The sequence below is a fragment of the Guillardia theta genome (genome assembly GCF_000315625.1).
Source record: "Guillardia theta CCMP2712 unplaced genomic scaffold GUITHscaffold_28, whole genome shotgun sequence".
In the NCBI taxonomy this organism is placed as follows: Eukaryota; class Cryptophyceae; order Pyrenomonadales; family Geminigeraceae; genus Guillardia; species Guillardia theta.
Window position 1 is genome coordinate 480,966 of NW_005434646.1, and position 24,494 is coordinate 505,459.

Sequence of the window (24,494 nt, forward strand, 5' to 3'; positions counted from 1 at the left end):
GGCCAGGGACGAACATGACGGGGAACGGGCCGATGTCGACAAGCTACCAGGATCTCATGTCAAGGCACGGGGGGGCAGGAGGAGGAGGAGGAGGAGGAGGGCCAGGAACGAACATGACAGGGAACGGGCCGATGTCGACAAGTATGCAGGATATTAGTGGTTCCCCGCAATCTCCTGTTTTGTCAGGAGGTCCCAGAGAGACTGACATGTCTCAACTACAGCAGAAAATTGCAGCTATCATGCGTCGAAGTGACCTCACTCCCCAACAGCGGCAGCAGAAGATTCAAGACATTAGGAGTGGGAAGGAGGAGACGGAGACAGAGGTCCCCTCAGTCAAGGTTGAGGAGCAGCCTGAAGATTTCCAAGTTGCTCCTCCAGCTCATGAAGATGTTCCTCGGCGCCCCGTCGATGCTTTTCGCGCTGTTTTCCAGCCTGAAAGTGGGGGCATAGCAGCAGGCACTCGCCTTGTGCTGCCGTCTGAGCTGAAGAAAGGAGTCGTTCGTCGTAAGGCAAAGAAGGACTGGGGGGAGTGCATGTTAACATTTGACAAGATCAAAGAGCCAGTGAGTTGGCTGAATTTGACCAACAACGGCTGCCAGCCATGTCGTGACGGTGCCTTTGTAGGTGCGCGCGAAAGACGGACATGTCTACGAGAGATGGGCGATTGAGAAATGGTTGTGAGACGGGAGGATAAGGATTTTTTTCATTGAAGCTGATTGGTGCAGGTTGGCTGAGAATAACAATCGATCACCCTTGACGAATGTCACCATCGATCCAACGCTTGTTCCGCTCACCGACGACGATGAGGGTGTTGGGGCTCGGCACGTGAACTCAGAAGTTGTTGAAAAGGCACCTTGTGATGCCCAGGCGCCTGAAGGCGAAGAAGCTGTAGTGGTGAAGCGAAGCTCGAGGATCGACGAGGCAAAGCGTCGACTTGCTGAAGAGCGTGCGCACGTGATGCAGGAGCAAATGAGCAAGCAAAAGGAGGAGCAGAGTGAAGAGAGTAGGAAAGAAGAGGAGGTGGGTCAAGCTGCTTCGCTGGTAGCTACATGCTTGGCTGTGGGCTGAAGTCGATGGACAGGAAAGGATGGAGAAACTGAAGAAGCGTGGCTTCAAGGGGTACAGCCCTGGCATCAGCGAGAATTCTTTCCGTACCGCGAGCTCCCATTCAGCTGAGGCGGATGATGGGTGACCGGGGACTGACTGAAGCTTGCTTCTCTGACAGTCTCGTAGGTCGGAAGAGATGGAATCCATCGCGGACCCGTTGGCTGCTTTTGAACTTCCCAACCAGATCCACCCTGAGAACCTCGTGGGGGTTCCCGGCGTCAGTGCTATAGCGGCCAAGAACGTCAAGAACGAACAAGAGAGTAAGCCCGCCCCTCAGGCTGACGCCAAGACGACTGTGGCAGAGAGAGCTGCTGCCTTAGCGAGGAAGAAGGAGGACGAGGTCGATAAATGCGCGCCCATCCGGAGTTCTCTGAACTTCTTTCCTGCAGGCGAGGATTGAGCAGCTGGCAAAGGAGGACCGCGAGGCCTGGGGGGACAACATTCCGCCTCCCCAGCAAGTAATAGAAGAAGCCTTCCTCAACGCCTTGCCGCGAGCCGACGACCTCCTAGGAAACCTGGAGATCAGTGAGATCCAGAGATCGAAGAGTCCTGTGCACATCAACTTCGACTGCCTCGAGGAGATCACGATGAGCGGTCGAGTGGTAGACCTCGACCCCGGAGCGCTGCAGCTGCTCAAGGTTGTCAACGCGTTTGACTTGGCAGAGTCAAGTCAGGTAGAAAGCCGGACGTCCCGGAACTTGGACCAGAGCTCTGGCTCTGATAGTAGGAGGCCGGAGAGCGAGACCCTGCGACCGTTTGCACGCGTGGAGGCGAAGGAACTTCCTACCTTCAAGGAGCCAGTGTTCCATCAACCCACCAGCTGGCTGCTGGGATCCGTTCAGCACGTCAGCATCAACGAGGCCTGGGACTCGGTCAAGGATGAGATCACGAATGCTCCGCGACCGCAGATGGAGAAGGAGGCCGTCGCTCCGTTCTCTGTGACAGATCCTGTCGTGATCAAGAGGCTGTCCGACACCCCGGGGTGGGGGGTGTATGCGGCCAAGGAGAAGAAACAGCATGTGGAAGAGCAACAGAAGACCATGTTCTCTATGATGGGGTCTTGGTTTCATGGCGGGTTCACCAACGAGGACGAGGAGGTGGAGGTCAAGGAGGGGAGGGTGCAGGGGCCTTTGACGATGGTCCAGAACTGGATAGGATGGGAGTGGGCGAGAGAAAGTTCGACCCAGGCTGACAACTTGGAAGCGATAGAGTCCGAGTCCGAGGGCGAGGAACTGGTCGACGACAGCCAGTCCTGCGAGAAGCCGGAGGAGCCTTCTACTATCATCGGGACCGCATCAGCTCTAAGACAGCTGGGCCTCAAGGGCAGTAGAGTCCGACGCGCGTACATCCCGCAGAAGCCGAGGACTACAGCGGAGAAGGAGCAGGAGCAAGGAGATGACGAGGAGAGCGTTCAGCTCGCCCCAAGCTTCAGCTCGCAGGAGGATGGAGGGAGCCAAGTTGCTAGCCAACAGCTGAGCGCAAACTTGATCCATGAAATCTTTGCAGCGCAAGTGGAGAGCGGCAGTGAGAAGAACATCTTGTCGGCGGCGAGGATCGATGAGCTGTTCACGGAGTATGATCAGAGTGAAGTCAGAGGAGCGACTTCTCCGGACGGGCCCCCGTCAAGGGCGATGGACAGGGATGGCATCTTGAAAGCGTTCGACGAGGCAGCGGGCGGTGAGGAGGATGCTCCGTCTCATCCGCCGCAGCAATGCAGGAAGAATCGCTTCGAGGTGGAGAACATGGAGGACATAGTCAACAACGATCCCCTCCTGAAACAGCAGCAGGAGGAGCTGGAACGCCAGCAGGCAGCGCTGAGGGATGCAAGGGAGAGGGCCTTCATGGAGGAGGAGAACATCCGGAAGGAGGAGATGAGAGTAGCCGCTGCGCGGAAGCAAGAGAAGATCCGCCAGGAGATCCTCGAGGAAGAGAACCGGCAGAAGAAGTACATGATGGAGCTAGAAGCGAAGAGGAGGGAGCTCGAGCAGGAGCGTGAGAGTTTGCTGCGGCCTCAAGTCAACTCCTCGATGTTGAAGATGAAAGAAGCAGAGAGGGTTCCCCTCAGCTCTCAGCCCTCCAGGCAGCATGAGGAGGAGGCTTACCGGCTGCAGCTGCAGATGCAGGCGCAGAAGGAGGCTTTGGAGATGGAGCGGAGGAAGCTGGAGATCGAGCAGCAGCAGCAGAAGCTGGAGATCGAGAGGGAGAGGATGAAGCTGGAGAAAGAGACTCTGAGGCGGAGGCAGAAGGAGAAAGAGGCTCAGCTGAAGCTGGAGAAGGAGAGGATGGAGAGAGAGAGCGAGCAGGCGCGGCTGCAGGCACAGAGCCAGTATTACGAACGCCCTCCCGCACCATCCATGGCTCCGAGCCGCCAGAACGAGTCGATCCAGCGATGGCTGGAGTCTTCGGTGCCTCCTTCTGTCAACGCTGGGTCGATTGCTCCGGGCAGGAAGAACCTTGATCAGCCGAGGCCGATCAGCATGCAGGACGTGCAGCTGTGGCTGCAGGACATCGGCATGTCCAAGTACGGGCGCATGTTCGCAGACAACGAGATCGATGGGGAGATGCTGCTGACGCTGACTGACAAGGACCTGGCGGAGATCGGAGTGCCAGCATGGACAGGAGACCGTCAGCGAATCCTCCTCTCAGTGCAGGCCCTCCTGGACCCCTCCCTGGCAACCGCCATCGACACGTCGGTCAGCAGCAGGAACTATGCAGCGTCCCTTCCGCCAGCTCCGTCGGTCTTCAGCGCAGCTAGATCGGCAATTCCTGCACAGGCTTCTCACTTCCCAGCTGACGGGATCCAGACCCCCGTGGGCGAGTGGCTCGCAAGCATCGGCTTCGGGAGGTTCAAGACGCTCTTTGCGGAGAGCAACATCCATGAGCTCCGAGACCTGGCGCAGATGGAGGGACCAGACCTCCTCCAGCTCGGCATCCCTGAGGCTGGCGGCCAGCTGGGCAGGCTGCAGGCCTCTATTGCTGGCTTGCGTTACACCCTGCAGGCGGGAGGAGCGCAGGGCGGGGACGATCGATGGGAGACGGAGACGGTGTCGACGACGGCGACTTCCAAGTCGGGGAAGGGCAAGAGAGGGAAGAGCAAGGAGAGAAAGAAGGCCCTTCTGGACTTCTCGTTGATCGAGGAGTTTGTGGAAGTCTCAGACATCTCTGCGCAGCGTTGGAGCAAGGTCACGGCTCACCTGGAGGCGAACGAGCTGAGGCTGTACAAGGGGCACAAGACGCCTGTCAAGGGGGACAAGCCCAAGACGCTGTTGAGGATGGACGGGCTGATCATAGACGAGTCGGACAAGAAGGCCAACACAGTCTTCGTCGTCAAGAGTCTGTTCGCGAGCTCGACGGGAGACATTCTGATCGCTCTCAAGGACGCGGCAACCACGAAGCTGTGGAAGCAGAGGCTGCAAGGGGCCTCCTTCTTTCACAACATGCCCCGAGAGAAGCAGCTTGCTGGGCTGACCAAGAAGACGGTCAAGCCGGCCGAGGGGAAGTCCAGCCGCCCTCTCCAGGCCAACGTGGATCAGTTCGGCAATCGTATCTCCCAGGCTCCTGCGGTAGAGACCAGACAGGCTGCCGTGACGAAGCAGGTGGAGGCTTCGAGTCGCCGGATCAGCCAGGGGCCATCGGAAGACCGGTCCTCTTCTACCAAGGCTCCTTTCAACGGCCCTGTCAAATCCTTCACGATCAAGAACTTGATAATCAGGAACGCTTCTCAGGTCTTCGACGACCCTGTCCTCGTTGTCAGGGTCTACGGACATGGCGGAAGTTTCAAGTTTCCCTTCGCCGACATCCCGCTCAAGGTCAGATACCTTCCCTCCTCCTGCTGCTCCTCTCGCCTCCCTCCGCTCGTCCTGACCTTGTCCGATGCAACAGCCGGCTGATGATAAGGCCATCCTACGATTTGACATCGGAGCCAAGGTGAGACAGACCGGACGGACTTGGGCCTCTGACTCTCCGCCTTGTAGACGGCGATCCCTGACGACTACGATTCCGTTGTCTTCTTCGAGCTCAAGAACAAGGTGCCCTTCCTTCCCTTCCTCTCTCTTCCTCGTTTCGTTACCTACTCCTTCCCTCTTCCCGCCATTTCTCCATTCGCCTCCCCTGCGTTTTCTGCCTCCTCCCTCCTCCTCCTCCTCCCTCCTCCTCCTCCCTCCTCCTCCTCCTCCCTCCTCCTCCCTCTTGCCCTTCGGCAGCTCACGCCAAGTCAGGTCAAAGGGATGGGCCAGGCCACTAAGTACTGGACGTGCGTCTCCTTCAACCTCCTTCGGCAGGGAGCTCTGGAGCTTCCCATCTACAAGGCGCCGGTGGAGTACTGCCTGTCGAAGCAGAAGAGAGACGTCAAGGCGAACAGCTACCTCAACGTGCAAGTGCACTAGCACGAAGCAGCGGAGCTTGTTATCTAAACAGACTTGTCCATACCGTCGTCGTGCTGATCATGTACTCTAGTGTAAAAACCACACAGTTTTCATTGCAAAACACATCCCTATAACAATCCTCGCTCGCCTCTACTAGCAAATACAGATGCGTGCTGTTGCTGCTCAAAATTTCTCCATCTGCTCACTTCTCCCCCCATCACGTTGGAATAATCATGAAACCCTCCACTCCGTCGCTTTACTTAACCCAGTCGACCAATCACAAGCATCATGCAGCTTCTGCCCCATTCTCGTTGTTGATAAAACCTGTTCGATCTTCCTGAGTGCTTCGCTGTTGCGATCTCCTATCGTCTACTACAATGTTCCTCAACCTCCCTCGCTGACTGAAGCAGTACTGTCCCCAGGCAAACCCCAGCACAGCTCCGGCAAGGATGTCATCGAAGTTGTGCCAGTAGTCCATCGTGCGTGTTATGGCGATCCAGACGGCAAGAGCGAAGGGCACGAAGGAGACGACTTGTCCCACTTGGTACTGTATCGGGCTCAGCAGCCGCTGCTGCCGCGCTTGACATTCCAGTTTGTCCAGAAGGTAGAGACCGAGAAATCCCAACCCCGCCATGGAGAAGGAGGCATGCCCTGAAGGAAACGACTGCCGCGAGTCCCACACCTTGAGCGTCGTCCCTGTGCAGTGACCTGCGGCTCCTCGATGCCCGGTCTGGTTGGCCACCCAGCCGCACATGGCGAAGAAACAGGGGCGCGGCCTCCCGGCGAACTTCTTGGCGATCGTGGTGGACATGAGAGTGAGGCTGACTGACTGCGAGAGAGCGAGAAAGGAGACGCAGAAGTCTGACTTGTCAAGAGAGCTGGAGACGAAGAAGATGATGGCGATGGGAACGAAGTACGCAATGACAAACAGAAGCGACTCGGGCACCTGCTGGTTCCCCACGGGGTAGCTCAAGGCCGGATCCCCTGCCAACACGATCCTCTCGTGAGGAGCGACGTAGAAGTTGACGATTCCCGTGATGACGAAACATAGCAAAACCTGCGATAGAACGAATGAGCCATGAGGAGAAGCCGATTCAAAAAGACCCTACGAGAAATTTATCATCCACACAAGTTTGTTCTACTCGATTTAAAGTTCACTGCTCTCCCTTCAGACACACAACTTAATCCACTCAAGTTCACTGCTCTCCCCAAGTTCACTGCTCTCCCTTCAGACCGCTTTTTCTTCATGACGTCCCCCTACCATGCAGTGCATTCAGATGAACCATCAAGACACAACCCTACTTCTCTCCTCCCCTTCTACATGATCCTTCCTCAATCCCATTCATCGACTACACCTCCTCGTTGACTGTCCTTCCTCAATCCCATTCATCGACTACACCTCCTCGTTGACTGTCCCTCAGCGTCAAAATCCTCCCTTCCTCTTCCTCCTCCTCTGCCATCGCCGTCCTCTCCCCCTCTTGCTTCTTGTCTGCCATCATCACCTGGCTCCATTCCTTCGCCAGCGGCTTCGCCGCTTCCTTCATGACCTGCGCGATCCCCTGCTCCCCAACCAGCATGATGGAGCCCCTGCCAGGAATGGGGTGGGTACTTCTAAATAAGGGGTAGGGGTAGAAAGATTCAAACGTTTCAGGACGCTCTCGGGGTTTTTGGTGGTGTTTGCAGTCTAGTATCGAGGGTAGGGGTACATTATGGCGGGAACCAGAGGGGTAGGGGGTGATTATGGAAACGGCGTTGCCAGGGTGGATGGGCCCAGGGGTATGAAAGCACGGACTCCCATCTTACGTGGTTACGAAAACACGTGAAGGTCCTGAGGCGGACCATGTTTGTTTGAGGACTTTTACAGGGTAGGGGTAGGGGTGTACTGGGGTGGGTTATAGGGCAGAGAAAATGGAGGGTGGAGATGAGCTGTGCGGGGGCAGAACAACAGCGGGTGGGGGTGGGTATGTGGCGGGGTGGTAGGTTGAGTATGGTGGAGAGAGGATGGAGGGAACGAGAATGCAGCCGAGGGGGAGGGGGAGAGAGATAGAAGTATGATCTAGAGAGAGTCGGATAAGAGGTGAGACAAGCTGCCAGAGCATCATTGAGGGAGGAGGACATCGAGAGAGGGGGGAGACGGAGGATAAAAGGTAGTCCTGGGGTTCCAGGGAAGCGGAAGCCGAGCAGGGGTGGAGAGTGAGGGAGGAAGGGAGAAAATGCAGTGTTGGAATCTCTCGATAATACAAGGAGTCGTGAAAATTTTGTGAACGCGGATGAATTGAATAGCACTGCTGAGATGTACGAATGGATTTTCCTCTGATGACGTCAGGGTTGAATTGAATCGAGCGATCAAAAGATGGATTGAACGATACATTCTTTCGCTATACCTTGGATAGTGCTTTTCTGAGCAAGCTACGTTCATCTTGCTCGTTCTCGTCGCTGTCGAGCAGTGGATTCTGCACCAACGATGCCCCGCAAGAAAGAGAAAGTGCGGAACATCGTGAAGAAGATTGCACGAGACGCTAAAAACACAATCGTGCATGTGAACCAACATATGCATGCAGCTGGCCATGAGCGGATAAACACCAATGATGACATTGAAGACCCGCAGGATTATGAGTCTGAGAACCTTCTACACACAGAGAGAATGCCCAAGGAAGAAGGCAAGGTGGAGGCTGACGACATGCGCAAAGATTATTCGTTGGGGAGTGCAAGTGACTTGGACAGAGGAAGGAACACAGCAAGCAGAGTGTCGGGGGGCGAGGAAGAAGAGGGGAACAACACAGCAGATCGCTCGTTGGACCAGGAAGCGATCATCATTGACACGAGTCTAGCAGCAAGATCTCAGTTCCATTTCAATGAGTTCGGCGACGAGGAGATCTTAGTCCAGATGTCGTCAGAAAAAGGCGGGAAAGACACTCAACTGGAGTCATACGATGACGATGACGGCTTGGATTATTCAGCGACAAGGGGTCATGACGCCAAAATGTCAAGTTCCAACAACAAGAAAGGGAGTCACAAATTTATGAAGGTGAGTTTGAATCGTGGCTTGAACTGAATTATTCTGATTGCTTTGATTGGTATTAGGGGAAGAGACATGGATACGATCATCCGCAGTTTCAGATTGACGACGAGGATGACGGGAATGACAACGATGACATCAGACTTGTAGAGATGAAGAACGAAAGCACTATGATAGAAGAGAACGGCACAACTCATCATGGTCATTCGCACGGTACTTGGGTGATCCATCTGGTTGTTTTCTCACTTTTCTTGCTCTCCTTGTCATTTAGGTGTTGGCACTTCCAAGTGCAGCAATACAAGGGCTCTGATCAATGTGCTCAAAGCATACGTTGGTTCTGGGGTGCTGGGCCTGCCGTACGCCTATTCTCAGGGAGGCATGATGGCTGCTTTCACTGGGATGACGTTGATCTCCATTCTTTCAACCATTTGTGTTTTTATGTTATTAAGCTGTAAAAAGAAGTTGGGGGGGCGAACTCGTTCATTCGGGGACGTGGGATATGCGGCCTGCGGCAGGACTGGACACGTGCTGGTTGAATTCTGCGTTGTCTTGTCACAGATGGGTTTCTGCTGCGCATATCTGATCTTCGTCGGGGAGAACATGTACAAGTATGTGAAACCATATGTGGTGAAGGAGGACAATGTAATTTGGGCGATCGTCCCTGGAATTTCTCTGCTGTGCTGGATCCCTTCGTTGGATATTTTGGCACCGTTCAGTTTGTTTGCAGTGCTGTTGATCTTCAGCGGGCTCATTACAGTTGCATGGAACTCGATGCCTTTGTTTGGAACCGGCCCAGATGTACAAGAATACATTCCCTCCACTATGCCGATATTTGTTGGGATGGCGATTTACGCGTTTGAAGGCATCGGCTTGGCGATTCCCATCGAGAATTCGATGAAACATCCCGAGTCTTTCCCCTTCGTCTGGGTGCTTGGAATGGTCATAGTGACTATCACTTATATCACATTTGGGGCTTTTTGCTACTCTTGCTACGGAGATGAAGTCCCTTCAATCATAACGATGGTCCTCCCCGACGACTTGGTGTCGTTCTTGGTCAAGCTTGGGCTCTGCATTGCCCTGCTCTTCACCTATCCCATCGCCATCTATCCCGTCTTCGAAATAGTTGAGGAGGGATGGTGCTGGAGGTTCTTGAGGGCTCCTCCTCCTGAGGTTCTCCCGGGGCATCACGCGGTCTCGTTACAGGTCAGTTGAGTGTGCTGGAAGAGGGAGAGACTGATATCTAGACGCCAACAGGAAGGAGTATCTGAAAATTCTTTCCTATGGAAACGAAGGCTGACAAGAGTCGTCCTCGTCATGATCACGGCGACAGCAGTGCGTGTGCTTCACTGCCGTTTCGATCGATGTTCACATTCCCGGCAGGCTGTTGTTATCCCAGACTTCTCGATCGTAATGGCGTTCATCGGATCGGTCCCCTCCAACATCATGGTAGACCTTCCATCTCGTCTCCCTTCTCCTTCATTGCCCTGACGAGGACCCTCAAGGCGTTCGTCCTCCCGACCCTCTTCCACATCTTCGTCTTCTGGAAGTCCATGGGCTTCTGGGGCAGGTGAATGGGATAATTCCTGCCTGCAAGTTTGACCGTTGTTCAAGGTTGTTCGATGTCACGCTCTTCTCGTGCGGGATCTGCGCTGTTGTCATCTGCACCTGGACTTCCATGTTCGGAGTGAACAAGCCCGTCGGCCTGCCGCGGTAACTTTCAGCTGGACTGCCATGATTTGTGCTAGCCGCGAAGTAGCCACTCTACCTCTAGTAGATCATAGTACAACTTTGAAAGCATCGATTTCGTTTCTTCCAGCTGTTCTTCCAGCGTTTCTCTCGTAGGTTGGGAATGAGGGGGATGAGGACAAGGCGAATGGACTTGAAGGGGGGGTGAGGGTCATCACATCTGCCATCAGGAGACATACCCGTAGGTTTGCCTGCATCTCACAGTCAAAGACAACTTGGGGTGGGGTAGTGTTGGAGTGATTGGGGGCATGGCGGCCTCCTGCTTGAAGCTATGGCTGCTGAGTGGTAAGATGAGCGAGAGAGGGAGGGAGGGAGCGGGAGGAAGGGAGAGGGAGGGAAACAGAGGGAGGGAGGGAGCGGGAAAGAGAGGTAGAGGGAGGGAAACAGAGGGAGGGAGAGAGGGAGGGGAGATGGAGAGACAGATGGATGGACGGAAGGACAGGGGAAGCGAAGGAGGATGCGAGGGAGGATGCGAGAGAGGGACGATGGAAGCGAGGCACTGAGGGACTGAGGGAAAGAAAGGGCGGGTGAAAACGACGGAGAGGGATCAACGTGTAGGGGAGGATGATTCTGTTCCCCTGACTCTTTTCGTCAGGTCTTTGCCTGTCAGGCCTTGTGCATGCGTTCTTACCAAACTCTGCGCCGTTCCTGCATGGGAGGTCCTCGTTTGTGTCTCAGTCGCGAAGCAGACCCGCTGCACTCTCAGCATGGACCCTCCCGCTGCGAAAAATGTCAAGGGCTGGAATCATCGCCACCAAGATGGCTGATGATGCCATGATTCTGCGACTTGAGAACACAGCGCGTCAGTTCGAGGAGCTCACGAGCCAGGTGAGTGGTTGTTGTAAGGGGCGCCACACTGTGACCACTTGGAATGTCAGCTCGGAGATCCCTCCCTCGCAAACGATCCTACCGAGCTCCTTCGCGTCACGAAGAAAAGAGCTTCGTTGGAAGATATTGTCACGTAAGTGATTATTGTCTTGTATGTGAATTGCACGAGCCTTGTATGTTGGAGTGATGAAACAAACTCGCCGGCGCTTGGATGAATTATCTTAGATAAGATGTTTAAAGCGAGACTCTTTGTTTCTGATCATAGACAAGACTTGTCTCAATTTCGTCAATGCCTGTGATGCTAATGTTCGTTAACCAACTCCCCTTTCAGCTGCTTCAATGATTGGAAGACGTCAAATGAAGAGCTCGAAGGCGCCAATCTTCTCTTTCAAGCAAGTTAATTCTGTTGCGGGCACGTCCCCTAATCCATTCCTTTAGGATGCGGGTGATGATCCTGAGCTGCGTGAAATGGCGAGGGAGGAAATCAAAACACTCGAAGCGGTCTTTACCATGCTGACGCCTAATGGAGGATGATCGGAGTTTGCAGAAAATCCAAGAGCTTGAGGAACAGCTCAAGGTGCTGATGTTGCCAAAGGATCCGAACGACGAACGTGATGTCATGGTGATCCGCTACTGCCCTTGTGTAGCTTTGCTAACAATGCCCACCAGCTCGAGATCCGAGCAGGAACAGGAGGAGATGAGGTTGGAACCGTGTCGGCTGCCTCGTGGTTGCTGATCGCACCCTCCGTAGGCAGCTATCTGGGCGAGGGACTTGCTTGAGGTTTACACACGATATGCCAAGACACAGGTGAGTCCTGCTCAGAGCGTCGGGGATGCTGACTTGAGGCGCTTGCAGTCATGGACGACGTCAATGGTTGATGAGAGCGAGTCGACTTTCATCCTGCAAGTGAAGGGCGACAGCGTGTACAGCAAGCTCAAGTACGAGGCAGGAGTGCACAGGTGAAACGCAACCAGATCTGTGCCGAAGGCTCACAAGATACTCAGGGTGCAGAGAGTCCCAGCGACTGAGACGCAGGGGAGAGTTCACACATCAACGGCGACTGTTGCGATCATGCCGGAGGTCGACGAGGTCACTGTGAAGATTGATGCAAAGGACATCTCCCTCACCACTGCTCGCTCGAGGTGACACGGGGAGAGTGTTGGGCGGGTCTGAGCTGACGGGGGGGGGGGTGATCAGTGGAGCTGGAGGACAGAACGTGAACAAAGTGGAGAGTGCGGTAGATCTGGTTCACATCCCGACTGGGATTCGTGTTTTTTGCCAACAGGAAAGATCGCAGCTCAAGAACAAGTATGACTTCCCATGCTCCGTGCTGGGCTGATGAGTGTGTAGGGAGGTCGCGATGCAGATTCTGCGAAACAAGCTCTATGAGCTCCAGATGGAAGAGCAGATGTCTGAGATCTCCAAGCAGAGAAAGGATCAGGTCAGTGGCATCACTCTACCCCGCAAGGGCTCGTGTGCGAGCAGTCTGTTCCTCACACTGCCCAACAGGTCGGAACCGGATCCAGGAGCGAGAAGATCCGCACGTACAACTGGAAGGATGGCCGATGCTCGGACCACAGGTTGAACAAGAACTTTCCCCTCCAGCAGTTTCTCTCCGGCGATCTTGAGTCCATCATCCAAGAGTGCATCTTCAAGGATCAGCAGCAGAAGCTCGCCGACATGGCCCAGGAGGTCACCGCATAACTTGAGTAAACAGCTTGCACCACCCCCCTTGTGTGGTACCCATGCATTTGATTACCCCTACCCCCTTTCCCCTTATGTAGACGGAAGGGCAGGCGACGGGATGAGTGTCAGTGACCCCATATGGTAGTCAATTTCCAATCTTAGCTTTGATCTTAGCTAGGAAATGCTGGGGGAGGGGGAGAGGAGGGAGGCATAGACGGGGATCTGCGGGGATGAACGAGGGGTGGTGTGGGGTTCCAAGTGCTCATGCGCAGATGCTCGTCTTCTGTAAAGTCGAATATTTTCTTTGGAATGACGGAGGGCCCGACTTCTTCCCTTCGCCGATCCTTTGTTGGTGTTATGTTGTAATTTCCATCCTAGTCGTCGTTCTGCAAGGGGCGAATCAACTCTTCTCCAACTCAGATATTGCCCAGACTGTCATGGTTGTGTTTGAATCTTCCATGCTGCTCACGCACGACAATGTGCTCCTGTTTGTGTTTGACATGCTCGAGTCCTACAACCTGTACTCTCTCTACGGAAAGATTCAGACAGCAACTTTCCTCATGGATTTGTCGGCGATCCTGAACCTGATCATGTTGCTTCTCACCTATGGGATGCTGACATTGCTTCACGTTGGAGGATACGCCGAAGATGTACAGCAGAGAAATCGAATGAAACTCCAACAGAGGTACCTTCACACGACAAAACACCCCTATGCTCTCCTATGGTGCATGGGGATTGCAATCTTTTGCTGGACTTTGCAGTATTTTTTGCGAAAATCTTGTTTGAAAGCAAGTTCCAATAGCTTTGAGCAGTATTTCAAATTCCTTTACGCCTCATACACTCAAGACAGGGATGACTCACTCGTGGATTTATCTTTCATGTTAGTACTTGTTATGAAGGCAGGTTTTTACCTCAGTCTGCATCAAATCAGATTGTCTGCTTACTATTTTGATTTGGACACACTTTGCAGATCGCCTCAAATCACTCTTGACACCAGCACAGACAGTTCTGTTGTCGCTGAACAAGCATCAACGGTTCCAGCTACGCGCATGGCATCAGCCTTTCCCGCATACTGGCATTTAAGACATGAGGACGACGCAGACTGCTGCTTTGACGTGACAGCAGAGTGGAAAGAGAGGATGCAGGAGCTTATCTCCACGACATGCAAGGCAGAGGGAGTGGGAAAGGGGCGAATGAATTCAAACATAGGACACACATATCTCGTTGTCGATCGAGTTTTGCGCATCGAAAACCATCTAAGTTGGAAAGCATACTCGTGGCAAAGAGATGTGGTTGCTGAGCAGCTCAAGAAGAATGGGGTAAAGCAGGAGCCAACGGCAGTTGCCACCGCCAGGTCCTGGATGCATCAAAGTCTCCAGCTGCACGAAGGCAGCAACGAAGTGCTCTTGCTCCACGGTACACCGGCGGAGCAGGTCAGCAAGATCGTCGAGGAGGGAATGCTGGATGAGAGGATGTTCAGCTCAGGGGGCATCTTTGGAGGAGGGATCTACTTGGCGGAGAACTCGAGCAAGGCTGACGAGTACTGCGACCCAGATCCTGACGGCTCCTGCTGGATGTTCCTCGTCCGCACCGTCCTCGGACAACCTTTCATGGCGCTGGCCCCCAGGAGGGACTCGAGGAGGCCCCCGAGGATCGAGGGGACACCCAGGCTGTACGACTCAGTGATCGGACTATCCCGGCAGCAGGCCCCCCGAGCGTGCCGAGGCATTCATAGGGAGTTCGTCGTGTACGACCGGAGGCAGGCATATGCTGAATTCCTCATCGGGTTCAGACGAGTCTGAAGGGATGGGGTCGACATGCTACAGGAGATGAATGGTCTCCTAGTTTGTAGATCTGAAAAGGATAATCAATAAAGTAGCAAAGTTTACGGTTGCTGCTCTATGAATACTGCTTGATGGCTGTATTTAGCTCTCCTTGATCATACTCTTAGTTACTCTCTGGTGGCATCGCGCTTCCCAGACAGTCAGTTCCTGTCTCATTCCAGTACAAAAATAACCAAGATGGGCGAGGAGAGCAGGAGAAGGAGCAGGACCAGGACCAGGACCAGGCCCAGGCCCAGGACCAGGATCAAAAGCAGGACCAGGACCAGGATCAAGAGCAGGATCAGGATCAGCATCAAGAGCAAGAGCAGGAGCAAGAGCAGGAGCCGAGCAAGTGGCGCGACTCGACGAAGAAGTTTGTGGTGTCTGTCAGGTTATGATTCCGCAACCCCCCGCCACCATGTCATGGCTGGCGGTGGGGCTGGCGGCGGAGGTGTCCTCCTCTCCCATGGTCGTGTCCCTCGGGACCCCCTCCACAGGGAGCTCGTCCTTCAACGTGAGTACCCTCCCCTCCACACGGGGGGAGACGGCTGAGAACCAGCTGAACACGGGGGGGGTTCTCTGCTTCCCTGGCTTCACCCCCTGGGGGACCTGGCATCGGGGGGGACTGAACTCGCTCATGGTGGACGCGGAGGAGAGTGGGCAGCAGGAGGGGAGAAGCACCATCACGAAGCTGAATGGGTATGGCTGGTCGTCGGCGCTCGTGGACGTGAAGGTGGAGAAGGGCGCGCGGAGGTTCGAGTTTCATGTGAAGCGGTTGACGGGCCCGGTGCAGATCGGCATCGTACGAGACAAGCACGCGAGGTTGAGTGGGAGTTGGAAGGATAGTGACTTTGTACATAGCAAGTGGTTCCTTACAGAGGATGGGAGCGTCTTCAACGGCAGCAGGAGGGTGCTGAGGAGCGGGAAGAAGTTGAGCGAGGACGACGTGGTCGGGGTAGAGGTTGACATCGAGTCAGGGACTGTTTCTCTTTTCAAGCTCCCGAAGAAGATCAGAGGAGAGCACGTGTTTGCTGCTCCCTGCGCAGCCTGCCGCGGTCAAGATCAGCGTCCTGCTGGCCCTTGCAAGCTGTGGAATGCGGATGGGGGGGAACATGGTTTCATCGGCAGGGTTTCCGGTGTGCTGACGCACCATGATAGAATCATCCTCACCGATCTGCCAGCGGGGAAGGAGGACGAGGAGAGCGAGTGGATCAGCGGCAGGACGGGAGAGAAGATGCGGGGAGTCATAGCGAGTTTCATGGAATGCTTCGGGGAGGTGGAAATTGTGGAGTTGAGCAAGGAGCAGCGGTCAGCGGTGGTGAGGGTAACGAGGTCCTTCTCCTCCCCCTTCTACGAGGAATTTTCCCTCTTCCACTGTATGCTCGAGGAGATCTTTCGCCTCCCCTTCTTGGACCCGCTGGTGCAGGAGAAGTACAACAGAGCCGGGAAGGTAGACCTGGCGTTCATGGCCAGGAAGCGAAGGCCGGCAGACTCAAGGCACGCCCCCTTGCTCTGCGACAGTGCGACTGATGGGTTTTCAGGTGGGAGCACTACATCGGGCCGGAGGGGATTCTTGTCGGGGAGGAGGAGGAGGGGAAGGAGGAGTGCGGCCCGTGCCTCGCCGAGGTAGGAGGGAGGGGCTACGTCGTGCCGGGCGTTTGCATCGCTAAGGCTGGGACTGCCGTGCACTTTGCGATCCCTCAGGACAAATTTGAAAGAATCGCAATCATCGAGGAGCAGCTGCGGCGCCTGAGGACCTTCGGCTTCGCTCCCTCGCCCTTCCACGCCTCCCTCACAGAATCTTGTATCCTCGTACAGGGAGGACGGGTTACGAGATTGACAAAGAGTGCTAGCGGAGGAGGAGGAGGCTCTCTGTTTGCTACAGCAATCTCTTCCTCCTGGATCTCTCGTTCCTACCCGCCGAACGGGCTTTACCAACCTCAGTCGTGGGAGCCGCACCATGACGGCAGTTGGGAAGTGGAGGAGGGGAAGTACGTGTGGAAGGAGAACCAACGGAAGCTGCTGAACAAGAGGAGGTGGAACGTGAAGGTCGTGCAGATCGGCAGGCATGGGAATGTTCACAGCACAGGGATGTACATAGGAGTCATCAGCCCCGGGGGATCGCAGGAAACGTCTGGCGGCGTGCTGTTGTGGGCGGCGGAGGGGGAGACGCTGAGCAACGAGGACGACAACCTTTGCAGAGTTTGCTTCTCCCTTCCCATCTCCCACACTATCTTCCCCTGCTCCCACCACGTACTCTGCAGGAAGTGCGCGGCCAAGGTGGGCAGGAAGATCTTCGTTTGCCCCAGCTGCAGGACAGGCTCGGCCGCATCCCCGACCAACCTACCCCTCACGCTTGACCGCAGCTGGAGGAATTCTATCTTCTACAACCGCTGCTGGTTCTTCGACGGGTCTCGAGCCATCAACCGCAACGGAGCTCCTCTCGGCGGGGCTCTCTACAATGGTGACGTCATCATTTGCCCGTTCTCCAGCACCAAGGCAAAGGCGCTGAACAAGGGGGACGTTGTTGGGATCGAGCTGGACCTGGGCGTCATCGAGCACCATGGCGGGGAACAGGAGGTCTGCCGTCCTCTTCTTCCTTGCCCTCCCTCTTGCAGCAACACTTCTAAGGGCCATCGCATGCTCATCGAGAGCTTCTGCCGCCTGCGTTTCTCGCACAACGGGAAGCTGATCGAGGGGATGTTCGTAGAGCCGCTGACTGTGCTGGGCTGCGTCGCGGGGTCCAAGTGTGAGAGATGCACGAGAGGAAAGTTCTGTCCACTCAGCCTCCCCCTCCACCCCGCCGTCTGCCTCCTGGAGGAGGGAGACTGTGTAGAGATGGAGGAGGTACATCATACTGCCTGGCCCTGCCCTCACGACTCGTTCCAAGTCTGCGATGCTTGCCAATTGAGTAACCCGACGTTGGGTAAATAAAAGGAAAGGGAGACCAGGAGGAGGAGCAAGGTGAGGGAGGGTTGGAGGAGGCGAGAAGGATGTGGAGGAGGAGGAGGGCGAGCAGCTATCTTGTCGTTTTCCTTGTCAGTCAAATTGAATCGCACTCTTTCCATGTGACTCCTCTGGCTCCTCGGACAGCGGGTTGAACTCCTCAAATGTCACGTTCCTCGCCAACTTGTAGAGATCTCTCTTCAGCCTCTTCATCTGCGTGAACTTCTTCTTTTGCAGCCACTCCATGTCATCGGTCGGCTCCACGTCATACCCGTTGAGCATCCACTGCACGTCGTCATGCTGCTCATCCCGTCAGCAATGAGACCCAAGGAGCATTCTATCGGCACCTCCAGCGCCCAGTACTTCTTGTTCAGCATCCTCGGCGTGAAACTCGAGAACAGAGTTGAGTTGGCCCACTCAGGCCTGAAATCCTCCACCTGCCCCTGCTCAGACCCCCCAACCTCGTCAGCGGCAGCCTCAACAACCAAGAGTTTGACCTCGGAGTTGGAGGATGGGAAGGAGTAGGTCGAGTTGATACCCCAATAGTCCAGGAACTCCTGAGACGCCCGCGGCCAGTCCCCCTCGACCACTCCCTTCTCCCTCCTGTCCCTCACCATAATCTCTGCCTCCTCCTCCGTGAGGTGGATGACGGGAGGAGGAGCATTCTTCCGCGCTTCTTCCTCCTGCTGCTTCAGGCTTGCTAGCAGAGCCTCGCGGGGCCACCATTTCTTGAAGGCGGCAGACTTGGTGCCCGAGGGAACAAACCAGCTCTTCTTGTCCATGTCCCACCTGCCAGCAGCCCCCAGTGTCAGCGGACCTTCAGCTGGACGGGAGCTGCTTCAACCTCCCTCCCAGCGCTTTGCACGCGTCCTTGTCCATGAAGGGGCAGTTGAGGTGAAGCCTGCGCAGCGTACTCATTCTTTCCTGCTTCCTCCCACCTCCTGTCCCAGCAAAGAGCGGAGGGTTACCTCCCATTCAGGTCTCGAGGAGGAGAAATTTCCCTTGGCGCCTCCTGAGCCTCCTCCTTCCAGGCGGGCAGACGAGACGGCTCGAGCCAGTCGTCGGGCCCGATCTCCGGGTGTGCACCGGGGGTGTGACCTGAACTTGAAGTGAGAGGAGGCTGTAGATCGGAACGTGTTGGATGCTCGTCTCGTGCTCCTGCAGTCATCCTTTTCTTTCTCTTTCTCCATGAGCTCGTTTGCTCATTGTGACTGCGCCAACTCACCTTCCTGTTGTAGCACATGCTTGGCAAGGCAAGGATACTCTGAAGAAAACATTCAATCAGTAATCGGACTCTCCGTGTCGGAAATGATTCGTACCGTCATCGTCGGTCATTTGGACATCCTGGAAAGTTCAAGCAAGAAAAAGTCAAATCTACGAGCCGTTCACGGTCAGCATCCCTTCTCACCTCGTCAATCTTGACCCCATGTTCCGGTGCAACCGGCGTGACATTCATCGGCAACTTTTGCTGTGGTTGAGCGAAACGAGTAGGAGAGTTGAGTGAAGGGGGCAAAAAGGAGGAGGAGGGATCAAGGTAGTCAGTGAAGCCAAGGGGCAAGCAGGAGCTCTGAACACCGTGTCAAACACTTTGATGTGCCTTAAGCTGTACTTCTTGAAGAAATCCGACTGATAGATCGTCACCTTTGACATCTCAACGGGATTGCTGACCTTGGGATACGCAGGATTGAAGATCTCGTTGAAAACCGTCAGCCTCCTCGTTTCATTCTTGGGCCTTCGAGTCGTCATGGTTTGAACGATCGGGTATTCAGCGCCCAGATTTTCGAGCTGCAAGATGCGTCAAAGGTGAGGACAATTATGAAATTGCTCTCTTCACTTCTTTCAGCACGTCCCACCGCCCGAAATCCCAAGCAAGGAGGTAAGGAGTCTTGAACCAATATGTTAGTCCAACCCCTTTGACTCTCACGACAAAACCAGCTCCCCACGATCAAGAGGAAACTTGTAAGCTCCAAGCTCTGCGGGAAGGTGAGGAGGAGGAGGGAGAGAGGGCAGTACTATTGACCTATGAGCTTGCGGCAAGTAGCGGGAGATCCGTACCTGCAGGGTCAAGCTTGACAAACGCTCTTAAGAGGAAGTGAAGGGACGTCAACCCACCATGCAGCCCAATGCAAGGGAGTAAAACAAGAAAACTGCGGGTCTTGCGGGAGGGAGTCAAAAGGTGAGATCAGAGACGTCTGAGAACCTGTGTGGTTGACATCAGCTCCGGCTTTTACTTGTCTTTCCACTTCCATATACTGCGGCGAAGAAGGAATGAGCTGAGAATACCATGAGAGCTAAGTCGTTACCTCTCCGTTCTTTGCCGCCTATATCACACACAAGAGGTCAGGCATCAGAGATAACAGGAAGGAACACACGGAGCATACCTCTCGAAGGAGGAGGTTCGGGTCTGAAAAGTTTGGCACCCTTATCCCTGCACAGTCTGTCAGGGTAGACATGGAAGGACAAGGAATCAGCTTCCTGTCAGGATCGGAGGAGGGACCCTGATTCTGTTTGTCACGTTCACGAAGACGGGCTAGTCAAATTCAAAGTCAAGAGTCCCAGGAGGCACCAAGGCGTCAAAGACGTTACTTCATCGGGCAACCACCATAACGGCCTCTCGCCTGTCAGACGGTCACTATCAAGCTCAGAAGCAGCGTCAAGTGTTCCCCCACCTATCTGCTCCAAGATCTTGGGATCCCACTTGTCTCCCAGCTGCAGCGAGGTTATGATGTCGATCGCCTCAACACCCCCGAACCTTTTCCTTGAGCATCTTGATGTAGGCTCGACGATCCTTCGCGCTTCCAGAGAGCTTTTTGCGCTTCAGCTCGCCTGTCTGCGGGTCGATGAAGTTGTCGAATGTCCCTCCTCCATTGTCGTCGTCGTCATCATCAAAATCATCCAATATATCTGTGCTGTCCGATGTCGCATCTGAATGCATGATAAACTTGTCCGCTGGATGCTTCTCGACGGACTCCCTCAACTTACAGAAGGTCTCCCGGCACAGAATCACTCGCTCAGCAGGTGTCAGGTTCTTCATCATCACGATCGCCTCCGCCCACTCGGGCAGAGACCCCGGCAGGTACGTCTTGTTCATGGCTTGCCTGCCCAGTTTGATCTTCGGGGCCCCACCCCGCAGCTGGGGGAGGAGGTGGGAGCTGTTGTGCGCGAGACTACCGTGAGCCTCATAAGGGGGAACGTGGGGAATGCGGGGCAGAGATAGAAGCTCGATGCTGCTGCAGATCAAGTGCCCCATGAGGAGGAGGAGGATCGAGAAGCTGGAAGGCATAGCACAGACTACTCAGCCCTTGCCTCGTTCAGTGCTGGGAGGGATGAAGATCAACGATTCTCCTCCTCCTCCCTCTTCCACCCTCCTCCTCCCTTGCCCCTCCCTTGCCCCTCCCTTACCCCTTCCTCCTTCCTCCTCCTCTCCTTGCCATTCGCGTACCCACGGGACATTCGCAAGTTGAGCCGCATCGGGGTGGAGACTGTCCAAGCAATAGGAGGGGTAGTTTTTTTGGATGAATATGGGGGTGGTGCAAATAGGTGAATATTCCATGGGGACATACAAAGTTGTTGTTACGAAAGGAGGAGGAGGAGGAGGGGAGAGGGAGGGCACGGAACGATAATCTACGGCCTCTACTGAGGTTTGCCATGTCCATCGGATTGCGGACGCCGTTCGATGCCTACTTGGAGAAGAAAGAGATGGCGGAGGAAGAGCGGAAGGCCGAGAGGAGGAGGCAGCACGCCATGCAGCACGAGATACGGAAGGAGATTGATCATAACCTATCCCACCAGCTGAAGCTTTCCTCCATGGTAGTCCAGTCGCGCTTGACCATGGCAGCGGATCATAGCGCTCTACCCGCATCAGCGCTGGTCAAGAAGATCGACAACAAATTGCAACAATATCGGCAGTTGAAAATGAATCAACCGAGCAGCTTGCCCGACGCTCTCTTCAGAAAGTCTCCGGCAGCCGCTGCCTCCAACGAGGCCCCCGACCTTGTTCTATGGAATCAGGTTGGTAGGTCGTCGCAGCAGAAGTACGTGCCCGAGAATGCGGAGCAGCTCCGAGCCGAGACGATCGCCAAACAGCAGATGATTCAGAATCGCAAGGTGCAGTCAGACAAGCTCATAAAGCTTGTCAAGTCCAACGAGCGCATCCACGACTGCATTCAAGCCGGCGGCGATCCGTTGACAGCGATCAAACTCCTGCGCATGATAGAGACATCGGTCCATGAAGTTGACAAGGACGGGAAGACCTGTCTGGGCAGGTGCCTTGAAAAGGAGCCGATCACTTCGTCCAAGATCCAAGTGCTGATTGAAGCCAATGCAGACGTCAACACTGTTGACAGCAAAGGCAGATCATGTGTTATGAAGGCGGTGATAGAAGGAGAGGTGATGAATTCAGAAAACTTCAAATTCAACTCTTCTTCTCCTCCTCCCCCTCCTCCCTCTCCTCCCCTCCGTCTATCTCCCCCCCCCCTCCCCTCCTCCTCCTCCAGCTCCTCCTCCTCCTTCACCACCTCCTCCAGCTCCTGCTCCCTCATTGCCCTCCGCCTTTCCTGAATTCCCTCCAAATTTCTCCTTGCTTACGCACTTCTCACCCAATCGCTCTCCTTACGTTGACACTCCTTTTCAACGTGTTTCAGGTGGAAATGATCGATTACTTCTGCAGCCGGGGAGCCAACGTCAATCTTCCTGATCAGGCGGGAAACACACCACTGATAGAAGCAGGTTGGCTGAGACCTGACAAAGTTGCGACGGGTCTGACAGCTGGGCAGCCTGCAGGGGGAACAAGGAAGTTGTCAGGAAGCTGCTAACATCCAAGGCGGATCCCAGGAAGAAGGACAGGTGAGGAGGACGGGGTGATGGATGAGTTTCAGCCGTCTGAGCCGACGCGCCGGGCAGGTTGAGGAGGACTCCGTTGGAGATCGCTACCCTCTGGGGGAGGAAGGGTGAGTGGAGAGGAAAAGAAGGGGAGCAGCGAGGGGGTCACTGACTAGCTCTTTCAGGTGTGGTGCTGATGATTGAGAGCTGGCTGCAGGATCACCACGACAAGAAGCACTCCTAGTCTCTTGTCCACTCTGTAAATTTGTACATGTGCCAAAGAGTTTTGCTGTCCCTTTCTAGTCCCCCAACTCAGATGCGTTGACTTGGGTCGGCTAGGGATGCTGAGATCAGAAGCAGATCTCTCAACACTCCTCCTCCTCCTGCTCCTTCTCCTGCTGCTCCTGCTCCTCCTCCTCCTCCTGCTCCTCCTCCTCCTCCTCTCTTTCCTTGTGCTCTCGAAACCTGTCAAAATTGTTTCCTGTACAAGTCCCACTCCACCCACCAGCCCCCACCCCTTGAATTCAAGGGAACATACCCCGTACCTTTCAACACTTTGACCGGTCTTTCAAAATCCATGGCGCATGACGCGTTCACTCGCGCTCCGTCCGATGGAGTCAGGAGGGGGAAGCGTGAGATATCAACACCTCCTCCTCCTCCCGTCTTCTTCTTCTTTCTTCTTCCTCCTCCCTTCCTCTTCTTCTTTCTTCCTCGTCCTTCTCTCCTCTCCTGCCAAATCCCCACCCCACTCTGAATTCCCATCCCTCCTTCCTACCCTCTCTTTTCCTTATCCCTCTCCTTCATTCCCTTTGTCCTTGATATATCCCTTCACTCCCTCTCTCCTCTCTCACACTCCCTCCTCCTCTCGCCTCCCCCTTCTTCGCCTCTGAGCTGTCTCGTGGTTTGATTGGGGACTGACGGATCCGGGATCAGAGATACGCCAGGCGTTGCATGAATGGCAAGATCTGGAAGGTCTTGCAACAGTGAGCTTGAAGCTCCTCTGACGCTCTTGTAGAAGATGACTACGATGATACCGTCCACTCTTTTCAGCAGCAGGATTCGCATGCTTTGAGCAGGGAGAGCACGGGGGTCGACCAGGTTCAGCAAGCTGTAGAAGGGAGGAGGTTTTGCTGCTGACAGTTTCTGCTACTTGCAGAATGAGTCGAGCAAGGAGAAGAAGTTCAGCCTGGTGAGATGATCTCAGGACGGCCTCAGCTGAAGCTCCATACAGAAAAACGCGACGAAGAAAATCATGAAGATCGCGCGGGCGATGAGTCCTTTCCGGAGGGGGTCCGCGCTCTCAGAAGAATCCTTCGCCAGGCAGGACTCCTCTCGCCGAGACTCTCCAGGCACTTGCACTATCCATGCCAGGGCAGCCTCTGACCTCCCTTTCCTCCTTCCTGCACATAGACGAGGATCGTAGGCCTTCCTCGCCCTTCCAGCGCATGCAACGGAGAGCGTCAGAGGCGATTGGGAACCTGATGCAGAAGATCTCACCCATGACAGCTCCTAGCAAGTCCAGCGTGCCCGTTCCCAAGCTCACGTCCGATGTGAGGGGCTCGAAAGCGTTGACTTTTCTTGTCTTCTTCATCGTCTTCTCATCGTCTCCTTCTTTCCTCCCCCTCTTCCTCGTCCTCTCCTTTCCCTTCTTCTTCCTTTCCTTCCTCCTCTTCCACTTCCTCCTCTTCGTTTCTGCTCCTGTTTCTGCTTCTGCCTATGACCGATTGTCTCAGGATGTGACGGTCGACGAGATCGTGATCTCGGGGAACTTTGAAGTGAAGAGAAATAGGAAGGGAGAATGGAAGCGCAGGAGGACTGAGTTGACGAGGGTATGCTCAGAGAGGGAGGGAGGGAGGGGAGGGAGGGAGGGGAGGGAGGGAGGGAGGGAGGGAGGGAGGGAGGGAGGGAGGGGAGGGAGGGAGGGAGGGAGGGAGGGGAGGGAGGGAGGGAGGGAGGGCTCAGGAAGAAGAATGATCACATCTACACTTTTAGGAGGGCCACTTGCGAGTTTACGCCAAGGAAATCTTCGCTGCGAAACCGAAGCTGGAGATCCCAACCTATCACGCAGAGATCTCAGTGGTGACTTGCGGGACTTTGGTGGGACTCTCCGAGTTGGTTCACTGGCTGCCAGGTGGAGCCAGAGGACTTCTTCT

At 55.0% G+C, this 24,494-nt stretch overlaps 9 protein-coding genes across 9 annotated transcripts in view; 6 read left to right on the forward strand and 3 right to left on the reverse strand.

Annotated features, from left to right (window-relative positions):
* Positions 1-14: 14 nt before the first annotated feature.
* Positions 15-5,492, forward strand: GUITHDRAFT_137918 (hypothetical protein; the record flags this gene model as incomplete). The annotated part of the gene is made up of 9 exons (XM_005833869.1): positions 15-563; positions 625-677; positions 726-1,020; positions 1,082-1,188; positions 1,234-1,447; positions 1,497-4,916; positions 4,990-5,034; positions 5,082-5,135; positions 5,310-5,492. The coding sequence occupies 9 exons, from the start codon at positions 15-17 to the stop codon at positions 5,490-5,492; spliced, it is 4,920 nt and encodes a 1,639-aa protein (XP_005833926.1).
* Positions 5,493-5,757: 265 nt separating this feature from the next.
* On the reverse strand, positions 5,758-6,735 carry GUITHDRAFT_107299 (hypothetical protein; the record flags this gene model as incomplete). Its single annotated transcript, XM_005833870.1, has 2 exons — positions 5,758-6,528; positions 6,706-6,735. 2 exons carry the CDS (start codon positions 6,733-6,735, stop codon positions 5,758-5,760), a joined length of 801 nt encoding a protein of 266 aa, XP_005833927.1.
* Positions 6,736-8,781: 2,046 nt separating this feature from the next.
* GUITHDRAFT_86572 (hypothetical protein) lies at positions 8,782-10,289 on the forward strand. The gene is made up of 5 exons (XM_005833871.1): positions 8,782-9,693; positions 9,745-9,822; positions 9,871-9,936; positions 9,993-10,057; positions 10,102-10,289. Exons 1-5 carry the CDS (start codon positions 8,869-8,871, stop codon positions 10,202-10,204), a joined length of 1,137 nt encoding a protein of 378 aa, XP_005833928.1. The 5' UTR covers positions 8,782-8,868; the 3' UTR covers positions 10,205-10,289.
* A 706-nt stretch (positions 10,290-10,995) lies between these two features.
* Positions 10,996-12,769, forward strand: GUITHDRAFT_157692 (hypothetical protein; the record flags this gene model as incomplete). Its single annotated transcript, XM_005833872.1, has 12 exons — positions 10,996-11,064; positions 11,115-11,197; positions 11,396-11,456; positions 11,503-11,565; positions 11,612-11,686; positions 11,734-11,766; positions 11,816-11,872; positions 11,921-12,024; positions 12,070-12,207; positions 12,263-12,373; positions 12,416-12,506; positions 12,575-12,769. 12 exons carry the CDS (start codon positions 10,996-10,998, stop codon positions 12,767-12,769), a joined length of 1,080 nt encoding a protein of 359 aa, XP_005833929.1.
* Positions 12,770-13,023: 254 nt separating this feature from the next.
* On the forward strand, positions 13,024-14,972 carry GUITHDRAFT_107301 (hypothetical protein; the record flags this gene model as incomplete). The annotated part of the gene is made up of 3 exons (XM_005833873.1): positions 13,024-13,436; positions 13,722-14,537; positions 14,732-14,972. 3 exons carry the CDS (start codon positions 13,024-13,026, stop codon positions 14,970-14,972), a joined length of 1,470 nt encoding a protein of 489 aa, XP_005833930.1.
* A 1,786-nt stretch (positions 14,973-16,758) lies between these two features.
* On the reverse strand, positions 16,759-17,523 carry GUITHDRAFT_152250 (hypothetical protein; the record flags this gene model as incomplete). The annotated part of the gene is made up of 1 exon (XM_005833874.1): positions 16,759-17,523. A coding segment is annotated over exon 1 (506 nt), but the record flags the coding sequence as incomplete, so codon positions are not given.
* Positions 17,524-17,613: 90 nt separating this feature from the next.
* Positions 17,614-20,803, reverse strand: GUITHDRAFT_107303 (hypothetical protein; the record flags this gene model as incomplete). The annotated part of the gene is made up of 17 exons (XM_005833875.1): positions 17,614-17,820; positions 17,868-18,309; positions 18,365-18,421; positions 18,489-18,618; positions 18,746-18,784; positions 18,840-18,864; positions 18,929-18,988; positions 19,096-19,305; positions 19,355-19,405; positions 19,453-19,493; positions 19,541-19,575; positions 19,633-19,675; positions 19,721-19,772; positions 19,824-19,841; positions 19,902-19,948; positions 20,190-20,229; positions 20,273-20,803. 17 exons carry the CDS (start codon positions 20,801-20,803, stop codon positions 17,614-17,616), a joined length of 2,028 nt encoding a protein of 675 aa, XP_005833932.1.
* Positions 20,804-21,168: 365 nt separating this feature from the next.
* GUITHDRAFT_107304 (hypothetical protein) lies at positions 21,169-22,585 on the forward strand (the record flags this gene model as incomplete). The annotated part of the gene is made up of 5 exons (XM_005833876.1): positions 21,169-21,894; positions 22,164-22,248; positions 22,296-22,365; positions 22,423-22,469; positions 22,527-22,585. The coding sequence occupies 5 exons, from the start codon at positions 21,169-21,171 to the stop codon at positions 22,583-22,585; spliced, it is 987 nt and encodes a 328-aa protein (XP_005833933.1).
* Positions 22,586-23,292: 707 nt separating this feature from the next.
* GUITHDRAFT_107305 (hypothetical protein) overlaps positions 23,293-24,494 on the forward strand; it is a gene marked incomplete at both ends in the record, with an annotated part of 2,087 nt that continues 885 nt past the window's right edge. The window contains 6 exons of the mRNA XM_005833877.1: positions 23,293-23,324; positions 23,418-23,451; positions 23,498-23,530; positions 23,784-23,891; positions 24,075-24,170; positions 24,334-24,472. Coding sequence (XP_005833934.1) covers positions 23,293-23,324; positions 23,418-23,451; positions 23,498-23,530; positions 23,784-23,891; positions 24,075-24,170; positions 24,334-24,472 — 442 coding nt within the window. The remainder of the gene's footprint in view (positions 23,325-23,417; positions 23,452-23,497; positions 23,531-23,783; positions 23,892-24,074; positions 24,171-24,333; positions 24,473-24,494) is intronic.

Excerpts from the sequence above, each read along its gene's own strand:
- GUITHDRAFT_86572 (XM_005833871.1), top strand. The coding sequence starts at position 8,869 with ATGATGGCTGCTTTCACTGGGATGACGTTGATCTCCATTCTTTCAACC. Across the intron at positions 9,694-9,744 it reads ATCACGCGGTCTCGTTACAG|GAAGGAGTATCTGAAAATTC; the intron begins GTCAGTTGAGTG and ends AGACGCCAACAG. Across the intron at positions 10,058-10,101 it reads TCCATGGGCTTCTGGGGCAG|GTTGTTCGATGTCACGCTCT; the intron begins GTGAATGGGATA and ends CCGTTGTTCAAG.